Below are 16,441 nucleotides of genomic sequence, written 5' to 3' on the forward strand. Positions count from 1 at the left end.
AGCATTCCCGTTCTCTGCGTGGAAATTATGGAGCTTTATCTTCTTGCAAGAAGAATGGGAGATAGCAGAGCAGATTACAGGTCTGAACTAAGCTTGAGGGGAAGGCAGCTCCCTAGGAACAAAAGAGAATTAGGAAAACAGAGACCTGAAACAGACACCAAGCAAAAGATACCCTGCACATTGGCTTGCCTTGCTTTTAAAAAAAGGCTGCAATATCAAAGGGTAACTTGGCAGTTAAGGATTAACTAGTCTGCAGGGAAAGTCTGGCCTGACCAAACTTCCAGCTCAAAGGGTTTATGCTTATGGAGAGAGTCAACGGCCATGGTGACAGCTACAGGGCAGCAGCGACAGGCTCGCTGTCAGCTCTAGGGACAACCAGCCCGTTACGCGCTCCGTGTGTATATATTAAAAAAAGCAGCATCCTTAACAGCAATAAAAGCCTGTGCAAAGAGACTTCCAGAGTCTTTAGTCGGCCTCTGGTAGAGACTCACATGAAGGAAGTCCCAAAGCACTGGGGTCCTACGAGCCTCCGGGACAGTTCCGGCTGACGGCTGCGAAAAGCTGGGTTTGTCACCATAAAAGACAGCAATTCCTGAACAGCGTTTGCTCTAACGAGTAATAAATTAGCCAGGCTCTCACACTAAGAATTCTCAAAGTTTTAGCAAAAGCTCCATTACAGAGGATTCGTGCTGGGTGGTCTGGGCATTCAAGTGACGTGATTAGATGATCTTTAAAGGTCCCTTCCAACCCAAACCGTTCTGTGGAGCCTAAATCCCATACATAGTCCATGAGAGACTGGCTGAGGTGCCTACCGCCCTCTGAAGTGTTCAATGATAACCAAAGAGCCCAAGGTCCTAATTACCCACCTCCAGTTACTTAGGTGATAGGAGTATCTCTTCTCTATGACAAAATCCATTTAATAAAGGCAGCTACGGAAAACAGGATCCCAGAAAATTTCAAAACTGCTAAAAAATTACTGAGAGATGGAAAGCTGAGGAAAAACATCAAGATATCATCACAAAAAAAATCTGTTTTTCAAAAGCGGCCAAATACTGGGCAAAACCAAAATCATATGAGTTTTGAGTAGGACCTGATCTGGAGTAGTATTTATTGGACAATTCTAACAGTCCTGGACTCCAAAAATGATGCAAGGCCATGCTGTTACTCTTCAGTCCCCAATGCTTAAAAACCTCTTAATATCTTTCCCCCCCCAAATAATTCAAAGACCCTTTTCTCTAGAAGCGATGAACAGGTTCCCAGGTACTCATTAGCCTATTTACAACACTTCAGCAGCTTTTCACCCCAGTACAGTGAAAGAGGAAAAAACAAAAACCCAACCACTACCACCGCAACCCATCCCAGATCACCGATCACCTCCACTCGCCGGTCATGGCTCTAGCTGTCTCAAGGTACCACCAGTTACTAATTTTTTTTTTTTTTTTCCATGGTTTAAAGCCTTAAGATACCAATGCAACTGCCTAGTTTCGTTGCCACTATATGAGATCTGAGGTCACTGGATTTCAACCTGCAGCCTCCGTGCTCGCTGGGAGAGAAAAGACTCCAAATGACAGAAAACGCGGCACCCCCTGGTAACCCTAGTTAATGATCCTCAATCTATTGATTTTTTCCAAGTTTCCACTTCTATGCCTCTGTACCAGACTAAAATGCCCTTAATGACAATTTCTTCTTGCATAGGAACCCACAAATGTATCTTAGGGTACTTCTTCCCTCTCACTTTGATAGCTTCTGATAAATTTAGAGTGAACATAGCTTATGTGTTGCATTTCTGCTGGAAGAAACCCGATTCACAGACGGCAGCGGGTTTTCAGGACAGACTTTGGGCAGGGGGAAAAACTCTAAGCCCCATAGCACGGAAGGAAACTTTGCACAGGCTGTCAGTAATCATTCTTAATGGTTTACATCAAACCCAGGGAAAGGAGCAAGTCCTGAGCCCAGCAGAGAGACGCAGGCGCTAAACATACTATTTTTCCAATACAGGCAAACCTCTAGTCTGGTATTTCTAGTTCCTTATCTTAAGTTATGATCAGTCTCTTCTCCGGCTTGAACATTGCCAAGCTGAAACCATCTGCCTTTGCAGGGCACCTATGGGGATGCATAACCACCCTCATCTGTGAAACCCTTAGACTTCAGGAACTATTTATACACCAGAGACAAAAGCATGTAGTCTGAAGTTTCCCTGACTTTTGATTTTTTTTTTAAAGGTCTTAGGTGGCTTGTGTTTTTTTTAAAATCCCATCTATTTAGTCATGCATCCTGTTCGAAGGGTCCTCCGCTCACAACTGCTAGTAGCTTCTGTTTTTCTATTTTGCCCCGAAATTTCAAAAGCTCATTTTGCCAGTGGGAGAAAGACTGAGGCTGAAAATACTTTTACCCTGATGGTTAAATCTTTCCAGAAAACACGTAGTCCTCTACAATTGCACGCACCTTTAAAGCGCGCATAACTCCCCCCTTGTTTCACTACTTCCTTTAACCCCGTTTCACTTCCTTAGCATCCTTTTTTTGAAAATTCACGTATGTACTATGGCAGTACCAGAGCGCATTTGTTAAAATGAATTCAAAGCCGCCCTTTAACGCTGTTTTACTCGCCCTCCAAGTCATCCACAGCTTCCTGCTAAGTTACAAGCCTATTACCTGCTAATTCCTAGTACCAAAGATCGTCACCGTCACCACAGCTCACCTTTCTACTATTCCAAGGATATTCCATCAAATTCGTTTCAGGAAGGAAGATGCAGCTTGTTAGGGAGAAGGGATATGCAAATGTTACCTTACACCCTGATGTTTTATTTTTAGCAGCTCAGCGATATTTATAAGGCTGTGAGGAGCGGATACGTGGCTGCAGTAGGATGAAGCAAGTATCCCGGGGCAGGTATGAAAAATCTGCACATCTGCAGGGCAGGTCAAGGAACAGGCAGTGCTGCCTGGAGTTCATGAAAAGGGGGAGAAGGCCAAATGCTCCGAGCATGTCTTCTTGCAGTTGTTCTCAAAAATCAAGTAACTAGGAAAAAAAAAAATTAACATCTTGACCCTAAATTTTAGTTCACCTTGTATATTCCTTATTATTAAAGGTATTTATATGGCGAAGTGCTGGAACAGACAAATTAAGTAAGAGAATCTGAAAAAATTCAGCTCAATTTGGGAAAGCATCAAGAGAGGAGTTTCAAGAACGAATGCATTGGCCCTTTTTCTCAATTTCTTACATGACCCCTAGATACTCCCGCCATCTGCTTCAATTTGCCAATCTGAAAACAATTACCTCTCATAGCAACACTAAAAGCTTTCGTGTTTTTAAGGAACTGTCAAATAGTTCACTGTAGTTGTTCATACCTTTGCTGTAAAGTCATCACTAAAGATGCAAACAAAAGTCTTACATAAAACATCGGAATAAATTGGACCAGAACTCAATATACTTCATGCATTAGGAGTGTCGAATTCAACCTTATGCCATTTCTTAGTGCCCCTTTCTGGCTGGAGAGAGCACGTACATTCACCTAAACCTGAAACCATCATTTAAGGCAAAGTTCTTGGGCAAAAACGCTGAAGAAAAATCGTGCTCTACTTTGTATTCTCATGGCCTTTCAGTCCTAGATATGCCAGGGACACTCAAATACCGCAAGACCCCAGGTGGCAACGAAAATTTGATACAAGCCAGAAGAACCGCGTGTCATCTGCTTTGGGCTTCTTGTAACTGTCTGTGGAAAACCACAGACTCTGCCTTACGCTGGCATCTGCAAAGCACAACGGACTGTCCAATCCCACTGGCGGCAAAAATCGGTATTAAATCGCTTTTTGTCACTCTGTAGCGATGCGGAACTTTCGGGACTCAGATCATAACTTGGTCACTCTTGTTGGTCACCGTGATTTCACTAAAACAAGAGTAAAAGCTCTCAAACAACTATCAAAACCTGAACCACCTAGAATGGCATGTTGGTAGGGTTGGGGTTTTTTTTACTAGAGAAAGAAATACGGTGTGTTTCATTTCATATATATTATTCTCTTCCATCCTGAGCACTAAGTACAGCAGAAACCAAACCAATACCTATTCCAACGTAAAGGTAACGCAAAAATGATTAGTTTCCTACCCCCCTCTTCCAGCATTTGCACGCTGCATTTATCAGGACACTTCACCACCACAATAAACTACATTAATTTGGAACCAACGCTGACGGAAAAGAAAACAGAAGGGAAAAAAAAGTGTATGGAAGTCATAGGGACTTAATTTATAAAATAACTGAGGTTAGCTGAAAAACCAACAGCACCATCTAGGGGTTACTGCATGTTCTTACATAGGTGGATACTCAGGACAAGTAAGATAAACGGTTTTTTAGGTTTTGTATTTTTTAGTTTGAATTACTCTAGTTGGAATTTCATCTTAACTACAATATCAACAGTAAAATCACAGCTTAAAAAAAAAAAAGACTGACGCAAAAAGCTGTATTAGACTTTGGATGAAATCTACTTACAGTAGTACTTCAGCACCAAAAAGTGGGCAGTTAGGCTGATAGATGTATATACAATTAAATGATATGTCAAAGTCTTAAAATGCTTAGTTATTTATAATGAAATCTATACAAAACAGTTAAAAACGTGTTTTTATATACATTTGGAAAAAAAAAAAAAAGAGTATTGTCTTCATTAGCAGAATGTATTAAAACTGGTTCTCTTATCCCATCTGAACCCAAACCTCTCTCTGTGGCTTGTAACCATCACAAAAACCCAATGTATTGCTTCAACAAGCCAAGTCATAAGGCTGATTTCTGAAACCTACCACCGTATACCGATTTAAGCTTTTAAACTCCCCAAATGATCACTTTAAAAACAGCATGTAAGAGTAAAATACAGATTTTTAAAAGCCTTAGCTCACTTCTAAATTCGGAGGTTCAACCTTGAAAGATGCTGAACCACTTATCCCCCATTTTGAAAAACTGGTTTATAGCAAAATACATCACACACCCCCCCGCCCCGTTTGCATTAGAATTAACACACCGGCCTGTTTCACAGGAACTTTTTAAACAACTTGGCCTCACTTTAAATTTTATATTTAAATAAATAATCAAAGATCAACTAGAGCCGATGAGCATTTCATGCGCTTATGGCACAAAGAAATGCCTCATACACCGTTACCCTACTTCTTGTAAAGCATGAAAACAAAAATCCACTAGCAAATCCACTTTGCTACCAGTTAGTGATTTTGCTTATTTCCAAACATTCGCCAACAAGAATTTAAAAAAAATAAACTATATTTTTAGGCTTATGAAAAAAATCTTAACTCTAAGTGAGCACAAGTGCAAGAAAGCTAACCAATTCCAAAATTCCTGGGGCTTTTCCAGCACTGTCAGAGACACTTTTTCTCTCACATGCTATTTAAAAATACAAATATTTATTAAACATTCTCTTCTTTTTTTTGATGGTGTTTTGCTCAACAGCTAACAAAAAGACACAGCAAAATAACGATCCCTTTTCACTGAAAGCTGTTTCAGTATCTGGGCAAGGGCTTCAATAGCACGAGCTGTAGAATTCGCTGCAGATTTGCTTTTTAACAGGAGTACATTCCACTGTCACAGGTTTACTAAATCTCCGTAACTACATCTTTTTTTTTTTTTCTTTTTTTTGGAAACAATTTTTAAGATGCAGCTTTTGCAATACCGTCTTGTTAAAACATACTGATGCTTCAAGGGTCCAATGAACAACTCTAATAGGCAAAGTGCTCTAAGACATCACAATACAAGGGCATCTTGGATACTGAAAATCCCAAGACATTTTAAAGTGCACTCCAGTGTCCCAATTCCTTAGGATTGTTCAGCAGAACTTCGAGAGGGGCTGGGCTCAGTGCCGTCCTCAGTGCTACTGTCCACATCTTGCTCCATTGCTGTCTCCTCATCGTCGAGGCGCTGACTGGTGAAGTTGTTGAGCTCCAGGAGCCCGCTGGGTTCCACTACCACATTGGAGCTGGAGTGACAAGGGATGGAATAGTGAGGGATAGTCTGAAAGAAAGAGAAGATTTAAATTTTAACACTCATGGTTTTCACAGGTAAAGGCATCTGCGCAAGCGCAGGTACTCATGGAAAAGGGATATTGGGTTTCCAAGAGCAATTTTCCCTAGCTAAGGCCCCTTGCACGTTACATTGCGTTAGCTAAAGCTTCAAAGCACCCTTTCACCGGATTAGGTTGTGAAAGAAAATTTGAATCATCTTGCTGTCAAGGCACTGATCTTGGCCTTGGATCTTCACTAAAGGTCTGTGACAGCATAACCAACAGGTAAACCACCAAAGCCCACCATCCATCATTCCCCAAACGCAGAGCGGAGGTAACGCTTTCTTCAGCCTTATCTTTTCCTTATCTTTTTCAGACAAGACATTCAGATATAAGGACTAGCTACGTTTTTTGTATACGATACAATACAAGCTCCGGCCCTGCTCCAAGCTGCTGCAGCGTAGAGGCTGAGGAAACACAACGGATCTAAGCTATTTATTCCCGCTTATACTTTCACAGGTTCTAGAAACTAAATCTACAGCTTTATAACTGAAATTCTGGGCAGCATTTTACTTTTGAAACAGCTTGCAGCATGCCACAATGATAAACAATACAGATTCTCAAAATATACAGATTTGAAGTAAAATAGAAATCTACCTTTGTCTACTTAAGGAAATGAGGACTAAAAATGAGTACAAAAATGATGATTTCTACAAAAGCGAAGTTAGCTGCAATGAAGATTTTACAAAGTAGCGTGGAAAATTTGAAAGCTCTGTACGCAAATTATTCTCCCACATCGGAAGTATTTTCACTGCAACACAAATATGATACACAGTAAAACCATTTCAAGCCACGCTATCATTTGTGTGAACATATACAACGCCAACTTGCCTACAAAGATTCGTATTATACCACTACGAGTCCTCGGATGACTTAAATACTTCCTCAGTTGACATTCTGACCATGTATTACATCATAAAACATCATATTTAAGACAGCAGAATCAATGAAAATATCAATCATCAGTTAGGCAATGACTCAAAGCATTTAGGCTAAAGATCAATAGTCATTTTATCTCAGAAGTGGTAAGACTGGTTGCAAGTGAAGTTAACAAGCTTTCTTCTGAATCCAGACCTTATTTGCTGAACTTTCCCCGTAAGCAGAACCCCACTACTTCGTTTTTTTGCACTGATTTTATACTCAGAGGTAACATTAATAGATACTGTAAGAAAATTCTAGAGCATAGTTCCATAGTAAGTGGTGAAGGTCACATTTTTAAGCATTTCAAATGAAAGTACTCTGTAAAACTAGATAAGCTTGGTTTGTCTTCTCAACAGAAAAAGAAAGGAAGACACCGAGGACACAGTGAATGATACAGCGCTAAAGAAACTCGAGCTCATTTTAAGAAGAATTACACACTTTGAAGTAGCAATCCATTACAAGCATAAGAGTAAGAAAGAGAACCAAAAACTGAAGAAGGAAAACAAAAATATTCGAACATCGTTCAGTTGCTATCATCACATAAGACACGAGTTTGCTCTGCTCAACCTTTGCCTTATTTGCTCTGGTCTTCTCTTACCTGGATAACAATTTCTGATGAACTCTCTTCAGCTTTCTTTTGTGATATATTCTGAATGTGTACAAACTGGTTTGTTGTAGGCATTCCTTGTGCATCGAGTTTCCTCTCTGTTAAAGTAGGACCAACAGCAGGAGGACTTGAACTGGATTCTGTACATGTCTGTTGCTGGGGGATGGAAGTTGCCGTCATCCCTACTGCAGTCACCCTCGGCACCTGGGTACAAGGTGACGACTCTGCTTCGCTAGCCAGTTTACTAGTGGACATGGCCTTGTTTGGGGGATCCACTATCGTATGTTCTACGTTTGTATCAATCTGAGCTTCCACCATAGACACTCTCAAAATATCTGCTACTGCTGTCTTCGCGGATGCCTGCATGGGAAATAGGCTGGTAACCGGCAATGCCAGTTTGGGCACAGAACTGCCACCTGCTACCTTTGAAACAGAAGGAGGCTGACGCCCCTCAAAAGTTATCTTTGTAACAGTGGATCCTTGCGTTATAATTGGATGCTGCACCTGAAAATCAAATTTTTGTTGTGCATGTTACAGCTAGATTTTTTTTTTTTATTGAAAATCTAATCAATATTTCCAAGGACAGTATGGCACAAACAACATACTTGCTATTAGGAAGACAGTTGAAACTCAGTGTTTTAACAAAGGAATTAGCAATGATATGGCAACAGTTAATTAAAGCCTGGGGAAAAGCAGCTTTTTAGGCTGCTAGATAAGGATTGTAGCAGTATAATACCACAGCAGCCTTGTTTTCCTTTGGGATTTACATCCCCATGTGATGTTTGTTAACCCTCTTGTTTTCACATGTATTCCTGAAAGGGCCAAAAAAAAAAAAAAAATTGTACTTTTTCTGGAGTTACTTAAAATACTTTTTTTTTTTTTCCATGTTCCTCAGTCTTTACATTTTCCCCTCCCAAGGAAAATCAAATTACTCCTGTACATGAAAGCCATATAACTTCAGGAAGATGTAAACTACAAAGGAAGACGTACAATGGAGAGCCTTAGGAGACTGCAGTGTATTCATCTTTATTTCCACAGAAATAAAAAGTGCTACGGGAACGGAAATTAATAAGGTGTCATATCTAAAAATTAAAAGAAAATAATTAGGGACAAATTCCATGCACCAGTGGTGGCAGAAATTCATAAAAACTGTCCAACAAAACACGTTTGTGAGCTCTATGGATTTTTCCCCTATAACATGTGCTTCTCTTTCCTAGTGTCAACCTTCTGATGGGGTAATTAATACCAGCAGAATGAGGAGTTCTCTCTTGCCAGGACAAAACACTGCTACAGCGACAGGGTTGGTGTTTTGATTTTTTTTTTTTTTTTCCTTGAACAGCGACGTGTATTTTGCATGCTATCAATATTCCGTTACCTGGCTTGCTGGCTGTTTCTCTGAAGAGGCAGGTAGCTGCATTTGACTCTGGGGGGGTTGGGGTTGCACGTAGATTTTTTGTGCCGTTGGTGCCTGTTGCAGTTTGGGCAGCTGCTGCGTGGTTTTTACTGCAAGCACCTGTACTACAGTTTGCTGTGGCTGTGCCACTAAGGTAGGGAGTTGCCTTTCTTTGGCCATCATGTGGTGTGGGGGGTGCTGTGCATCTGGTTTGGTCTGTGCTTGCTCTTGCTGCAGGGGGGTTAGCTTTTGATGCCTTATAGAAAGCTGGGGCATTTGTGGGAGTTTGTGCTGGATTTGATCGGCCTGCAGGTGGATTGTCTGCTTCTGCTTAGTCTGGAAACACTGCAGAGTTTTCACTTGCAGTTGAGTCTGTTCCAGCTGTGGCTGACTCAGTTTTTGCTGTTTTTGTGCCTGCGATTGTGTCAGGGCAGATCTGTAGAACAGGCCAGTCTGAGGATCTAAGGTGTCCATCTCTTCCACTTCTCCTTCCTCAGTTCCAAGTTGTTCACTGTGTTTGGTAAATGCAGTGTGACTGCTTAAGGCCTTAATAAGAAGAAGTTAGAGCAAGTTAGTAAAGAGAAATATGAATTATAAGAATAAACAATCTAAAAATAATTTTTAATGTTTCAACTGGACTACTTTAACTTATTTTACCATTACAGACAAATTTTCATGTATAAAAAGATACCCTTACATGGAGATTCCACAATACGTAAGCAATTAATAGCTATTTTTATCATGTTAAAATGTGGTACGTCTCTATGTGACATTAACTGCATAACTAATCCTCAATGGACATGACGTAGCCCTCGCGAGTGTCAGACTAAGGTTCAAAGCCCCTAAGGTTGCATGGCAGTTGGATATGAAGCAGCAGGGATTAGCAGGTGGTTCAACCAGTAGCTCCTCATTAAAGCCAGAGCCTCTCCGCACAATAAATTCTTATTCTGCCTCTTGAGATCCTAGTCATCTTCTCCATGTTTTCTTCTGCAGCTCCCATATACCTACAGTCTACCCTATTTCGGCAGAGACCCTCTCTTCTTCCTTCCTCAAAATTTTATTGCAACTTTTCTTGGGCATTGCACAAACACTGTTTGATTTTTTTGAGGGAGCAAGAGATCTACGTTACTATGCTTTGTATACCATGGTATAAACGTATTAATAAAAGGCCTTAGCAAGATGAAGCAGCCTACTCAAACACCTGTGAAAACACACTCTCTGAAGTGGGTTTATAACCCTAACACACTACTGTTCTGGTCCACAGCTGTCCCTAGAAGTTAAAGCACCGCAGAATTGAGCAGTCTTCAACAAAGGCATCGGGAGTGGCTTCAGTAAGATTTCACCACAAGCTACACTGTTTGTTTGAAGTGTTTGGCATCCTCACGGTACTGGTCTAAATACGATCTTACTTTCTGATTCAAAGAAGTTTGCCTATTCACAAACTAAAGCCCTCAACTGAAGAAGACACTGTGCGCTCTGTGTACTGACCAGATTCTGCTTCATCCCTCTTCCCCCTACACTAACACCAACGTAGTCTAAAGAGCCTAGGCCCTTGCAATACAACATACAGAAAAAAGCAGCTTGTTGCTGTTGAAGAGATGACATACAGACAGCAAGAACACATCTAGGAAGCACTATCTTTTCCACAGTGGCTGTTAATACCTCTTACTTAACAGTCTCAAGTAATCTCATTAACTGCTTCCCTTTTATCCCACCACCCTCACCATCAAAACAGGCAATATTAAGATTAAGTTATTAATTTGCCCTTACACTTAGCATTTTCAGTGGCAGCAACACGACGTATTCATTCAGAACAAGCCCTGGTCCTACATAATTCATATAACCTACTGCTGTTTATAGACTGGTGGGAAAAGAAAGGGTACAACCTGCTGCATGATATGGGTAATTGCGCCTGTGGAGGATGCGGGGATAGATTTCACCACAACAGAAGTCTGCGTTGCTGTCTGCGACTGAGCCACATGCTGCAGCAGAGTCCTCTGGGGCTGAGATGACTGCTGGTGGGGCTGGGACCGATGACTGACTGAAAGCAAAGAGGTCAGTGGCACTTCTCCAGAACTAACTGCAGTAACTTCAACTATTTGCTTGGCATTTAAGCTTCAACTGAAAGCATGTATGAGTGAAATAAAGATCTGAGCATGAAAAACATCTTTTACTGTATGCTAGCTTCAACCTTAAAGTGTAGATCTATTCTGAGAAGCCTCTTAAAGTAGCAACTCAGGGGTTTTGCTTTTGTCTCTGTTTCCTAAGTAATCAATCATGCTTGGTCCAAACCTCCTTCTGGCCTCCCTCTCCCAACACACCAACTCTGCAAGCAGAATTTGTACTCCATTTTCAGCTGGGTTCTTTATACAGCACCAGCATAACACCGTAGAGCACAAGCTATTCTGTGGTTTTTACACTGTTAAAAGCAGCTGCACGATTGACTGCAATTAAGAACAGCAAGCCTTGCTCACTGAATTTCTACCACTGATAAACTGCAAGAAATCCTCTCCAGAGCGTAGGCTAAATTTGAAAGATTAGCAATTAGAAAATGTTTAGGTATTATGAAAGCAAGTGAGGTTGATCAGAAATCAGAGACCAAAAAACGGAGACCTTGTCATGGGTCTATGTCACTTTTTTAGAACAGATCCAGCATGAATTATGGAGCTACGGTGATGGCTCTGTAATTAAATAGTGGATTGACAAGAGAAATGATCTTCTGGTGAGAAAAAAAACCCCACAAACCATTCTATATTGCAGTCACTGATAAGACATGAATCCAAATTACTTTATGCCTGTCCGTACTAATATGTAAGTATTTGCTTTAACTTCTTAGTTACAAAATTATTAATAACTGAAGGAGAACAAGAAAAGTTTAAATTCAGTTGTAACAAAGTTCAGAAGTTTCTAGTGACCTTCCTGAAAGTTAAAACAAAGGTCATATTTTGAATTAATATAGTAATTTTACTTTCCCACTCCAAGAAAGGAGTTGGATTATATCAATACTGGCCTGCATGCTGTGCCAGATCCGTCGTGGATATCCCCCAACAGTTCCTGCACAATTGAAAACTTCATTTAAAAATAAAGTTTCTAACCTATATGGTTGTGTAGATATTCTTCCGAATGTGAACCAATACAGTGTTGTCTTCCTGAGTCTGCAGACAGACAAAAAATGGTGACACTAAGATGTGTGAACCGCTCCCTTCATCGCACGAGGAAGCACACGCTGAGTCCCAGCTCCCATATAGATTGAAGTGTGCCTAATCCTTTGGTTTAAGCGCATGCAGGGGATTTCACAACAGATTATAGACTGTTTACTATCTTAGTACTGAATTTTTAGCAGAAAATACAGCTACGTGGATTACCGATGAATCCTGAGAAGCACACGTTAAAACAAAAAGAAAAACTCAATTACCTGCATTCCCTGGCAGTGTTCACAGAAACTGAGGGAAGGGACAAAAATCTAAGAGCGAAATAACTAGTTTTGTGCTGTAGCAGAAACTGGCTGCTTGTCAACACACGGCAGCCTGCATTTCTCTGGTAGACTCCTGTATATCAACTCAAGGTTTATAAAAATCCCAGTATTTCAAATAGTAATCATAGCTCAAGGAAATTTTCAACTTTTTTACTTTGCATGGCTTCTAAGCGGCAGAAAAGGACTTAAATCTACAAAGATACCGACTGTAATTTCCCGTCCTCCCTGCAAAGGGCCCTATTTTACACCGACTTTTACAGCAAGACCCAGCAAAAACTGGATTCTGGAATAGAAGCACAACACACAGTATCTGTGTCAGTGAAGATAACTGACTGTTCATTGGAGATCACTTTAACACTATTTATTGTACTTTTGAGTTTGTTTTAAAAGAGATCCAAGGGAGCATGACTCAAACATTCAAAATTGAAGCCAGATACAGTAAGTGTTATTTAAAAGAATAACAATAACATCCCACCCCAGCTCCAATTTCACACAACTTAAAGTTAGACCATAGAAGGGATGGAAGCGAGGGGAGGAGGTCCAGAGCAGGAAAATGAAAAGTGAAAATATCAGATTAGACATTTAACACTAGAAACACTGGAGTTTGATACGTACTTATATAATTTAATATAATCAAGTTTTATTCCTCTTTTCCAATGTGGATTTTCAGCACACTTTTGCTTTCATTTTCCAAATAAAGTAGGGAAACCAATAACATGGACTTAAGAAATTAAAACGGAAAACAGGTAATCTGATCCTCTCATGTATGTATGGGAAGTGGCTCACACCTAGTGTTCTGGGGTAGTAGGGAGCATGAGAGAGATAAGGGAGTCAAGGACTTACACAAAATGGACAACCAGATAGGAGTCGTCAAGAGCTTAAAAAGTTAAGAGCGGAATCCCAAACACAGTTTCAATCTGAATAATATATTTGTTTAAAGAGTGCAAATTTATCAGTTCAAAGCCTTCTAGCAAATAAAGAAACTGGGGACTATATCAGCATGCTAAATGCACACCTGGCTTAAAAACCCACTTAGTGCTGGTAAGCAAGTAACATTTTGCAAATATGGCTTAAACTAACTCAAAGTCTGACTCCACTCACTACGTACAAAAAATAGTATACAGTTCCCGTAACTTTGTTTTCTACTTCTTCCTTACTAGACATTTTCCTTGAAGACCAGTGGGACAGCCTGTCCTCTCCATCAGATCAGGGAACAGAAAATCTGTTCAACTAGGATGTCCTGAAGCAAAACCCCTTTGTTTCAGTTAGAAACGTTCTCCACTATGCCTCAGAAAAGCAGATGCAATCTCTGTCCCCTGCACAGGGTCTCAAGAGTGGAAGAAAAGACTCATTTCCTCTACAGTAAATTACAGTGAAACACAAAAACGAAACTCATTGTAAGAAAACTCCAAAATGAAGTCCCCAGACTTCAGCTGCAAACCCACCATCACACTACTTCAGTCACTTACCAGTTGTGATATATTCAGCAACTAGTTCCGACTCTACTACAGCAATTGAAGGACTTTCTGGAGAATGCCTCTTTTCTTGGGTCATCTGGATTGGGACAGCCATTTGGCTCAAGTCAATGGTAGGCTGCCTTGGCTTCGATTCTAACTTTTCCTTCACTGCTTTAGAAGAAAAGAAAAACATAAAATAAACATCCAAAATAAAATAAACCTCCAATATACAAACCTCCATAATAAAATAAACCTCCAATATAAATGCAAAAGTTTAATTAAATAGATAGTGAACATTATATAATAGGTTCAAACTGTTACAGGATAAGAAGAAAGGAAGCAAGCTGATTCAAGACAGGTGCTTTTCAATTACAAAACTTATTACAAACTGCTGCTTAAGCAAGTAATAAGCTTTGAACTTATCCTAACAACTGCATATGTTTTCACACCTGTTGTCTGCTGCAGTTCCAGCAAAGCTTTTATCGTGGAAGTAGCTGACTGAGATTCACTGGATACATCCTGGTAAATTATTGTAGGGCTTGTGTCCACAGCAATTTCATGTTCTGACCAATCTTGACTTCTTGAAGCAATCACGTGGACTACAGGCTGAGAATCTGTTTGCAGAAGAACAAAGGCACATCAAGTCATCATAGAACCATTTTGGGTTGGAGGTCTCTTGTCCAACTTCTTGCTTTAAAGCAGGGCTATAGTTCAAAATTAGACCAGGTTACTCATTATCCATTAGCATTTTGAACACTGCCAAGGATGCATACTCTCATTCTGCAATACTTTAGTTTTTATTACAATTGACTCTTGAAGTAAAACACTGCTGATGTTATGAACACTTTCCAGGAAAAAAATAAAAAAAAAAAGATCCTGTATCTTAGTTGCTTGTACAAGCTTTGGTTTGAACAATCAAAGTTCAGCAGGTTTCTTTGTATGTTGAATTTGCCTTGGATTGAACTCTTTTCAGAAGGTGTTGGCAGTTCAGGTGATCAACATGTATTCAGCATTCTGAATTAACAGCTCCTAAATTTGGTAAGTTTGCTGAATCTTCAAAACTTCTTTTAATTTACTTAAAATGCCAGTATAGACCAACAGTTACAGAATTATATAGAAAAGGTGATCGAAAGGCACGTTAAGTACACACATTTCACTGAGACACATTTGCTTTTATTTGATGCAGTGATACACCCTACGGTCACTCCTGACCAAAGGCTGGGTGTTATTTATGCCCTATTATTTATCCTCCTCTACAACACAAAGAGCTGCTTCCATATCACGGCTTGAAGCCTTGCAGCATCCCCATCAGGACTGCATGTCTGATACATGTCCTGATGCACATGTATGTGCCTATAAAAGGACCAAAATTTGTGTTGGTCACATGACAGCTTTCAGTCATGCAATGGAGAGATGCTTCAATACAGTCAGGACAGAGCATGGCTGCCAAAAAACCTGCTACACTGCCTACCTCTGACAGACTCCCCAAGAAAGAGGGAACAGGGTGCAGGCCACAAGCATTGTAACAGCAAGTCAGAGCCCAGCAAGAAACCATTATCTCCACTTTTCACATAGGAAATGGAGGCATGTAGTAAATAGCTCACAAAAGATAAATAAAGCCGTAAGGGAAGTGAACAACGACACTCACTGCTAACAGATTGGGTGAAAACATGCGCTAAAAGGAGACAGAGTGAATTATATGAAGCCAGCTAGCATGCTTGGGAGACATTTGTATTTTCTGTGACATTAATACACACCTTGAGAGCTCTGGGAGGACTCTGTAGAAGAAGAGCTGCTGTCGGTGTAGGTTTGTGGTTCTTCTTTCACTTCTGGGAGAGACGAGTTTCCTGTCTCTGCTACCCTTGACGCCTGCTGTAACGTTTCAGTCACCAACTGCCTAGTTTGTTCACTCACAACTGTTGCTTGAAACGTCACTGGCTTTGGTTTTATGAGAACCTAATTAGAGAGACAAATTTTGTGTATCGTAAGAGCACTCAAGAAAACAGACCTGAGCAACCAGAGCACAGGGTGCCACTCAAATAGAATGGCAAGACCTACATAATATTCATAATTTACTGAAAAAGTCTACCTGTAAATTCAGCAGCTCTGATTATTAAACCACAAAGCCCAAGTAAATGGCAATGCGCAAGAATGTACTTCCTGGTAATTTGGAGTACTTAACACAATAAACCACTAAACAGTCATTTTTCAGGGCTGGATACAACTACGGTGTGACGCAAGTGAGCTGGAACATGCACTGCACTGATAAGGACAAGCACCTCTCTTCCGCAGCCCACAATAAATACAGTCTTGAACAATCAAGACACGCAAAATATTATATCTGATAAGAGTTAGTTCTTTTAAATACTAAGCGCAACCAGAGGAACAGCTGAAACTGAAAGCGTCCAGAAATAAGCCAGATTCTCTGTCCACAGCCCCACCAACTACACAAGGTTGCAGGGACAACCTGAACATACATTAACCAGAAAATTACTTCAATAAAACCTCAGATTTGATGGATGACCTACATCCAGACT

General features: G+C 40.4%; 1 protein-coding gene across 3 annotated transcripts in view; it reads right to left on the reverse strand.

Moving 5' to 3' along the window:
• Nucleotides 1–3,994: 3,994 nt before the first annotated feature.
• EMSY (EMSY transcriptional repressor, BRCA2 interacting) overlaps nucleotides 3,995–16,441 on the reverse strand; it is a 41,618-nt gene continuing 29,171 nt past the window's right edge. Inside the window, exons 14-21 of one of the 3 annotated variants that reach the window (XM_076328483.1) lie at nucleotides 15,662–15,860; nucleotides 14,354–14,518; nucleotides 13,917–14,072; nucleotides 12,068–12,127; nucleotides 10,859–11,013; nucleotides 8,955–9,518; nucleotides 7,571–8,083; nucleotides 3,995–6,002 (exon numbers count right to left, since the gene is read on the reverse strand). In XM_076328483.1, the coding sequence (XP_076184598.1) occupies nucleotides 5,808–6,002; nucleotides 7,571–8,083; nucleotides 8,955–9,518; nucleotides 10,859–11,013; nucleotides 12,068–12,127; nucleotides 13,917–14,072; nucleotides 14,354–14,518; nucleotides 15,662–15,860 (2,007 nt within the window). In that variant the 3' untranslated portion in view covers nucleotides 3,995–5,807. Of the gene's footprint in view, nucleotides 6,003–7,570; nucleotides 8,084–8,110; nucleotides 9,519–10,858; nucleotides 11,014–12,067; nucleotides 12,128–13,916; nucleotides 14,076–14,353; nucleotides 14,519–15,661; nucleotides 15,861–16,441 lie in introns of those variants that run through there. The other 2 variants (XM_076328481.1, XM_076328482.1) reach the window with 2 other exon arrangements.

The sequence above is a fragment of the Aptenodytes patagonicus genome, chromosome 1, assembly GCF_965638725.1.
Source record: "Aptenodytes patagonicus chromosome 1, bAptPat1.pri.cur, whole genome shotgun sequence".
NCBI lineage: Eukaryota > Metazoa > Chordata > Aves > Sphenisciformes > Spheniscidae > Aptenodytes > Aptenodytes patagonicus.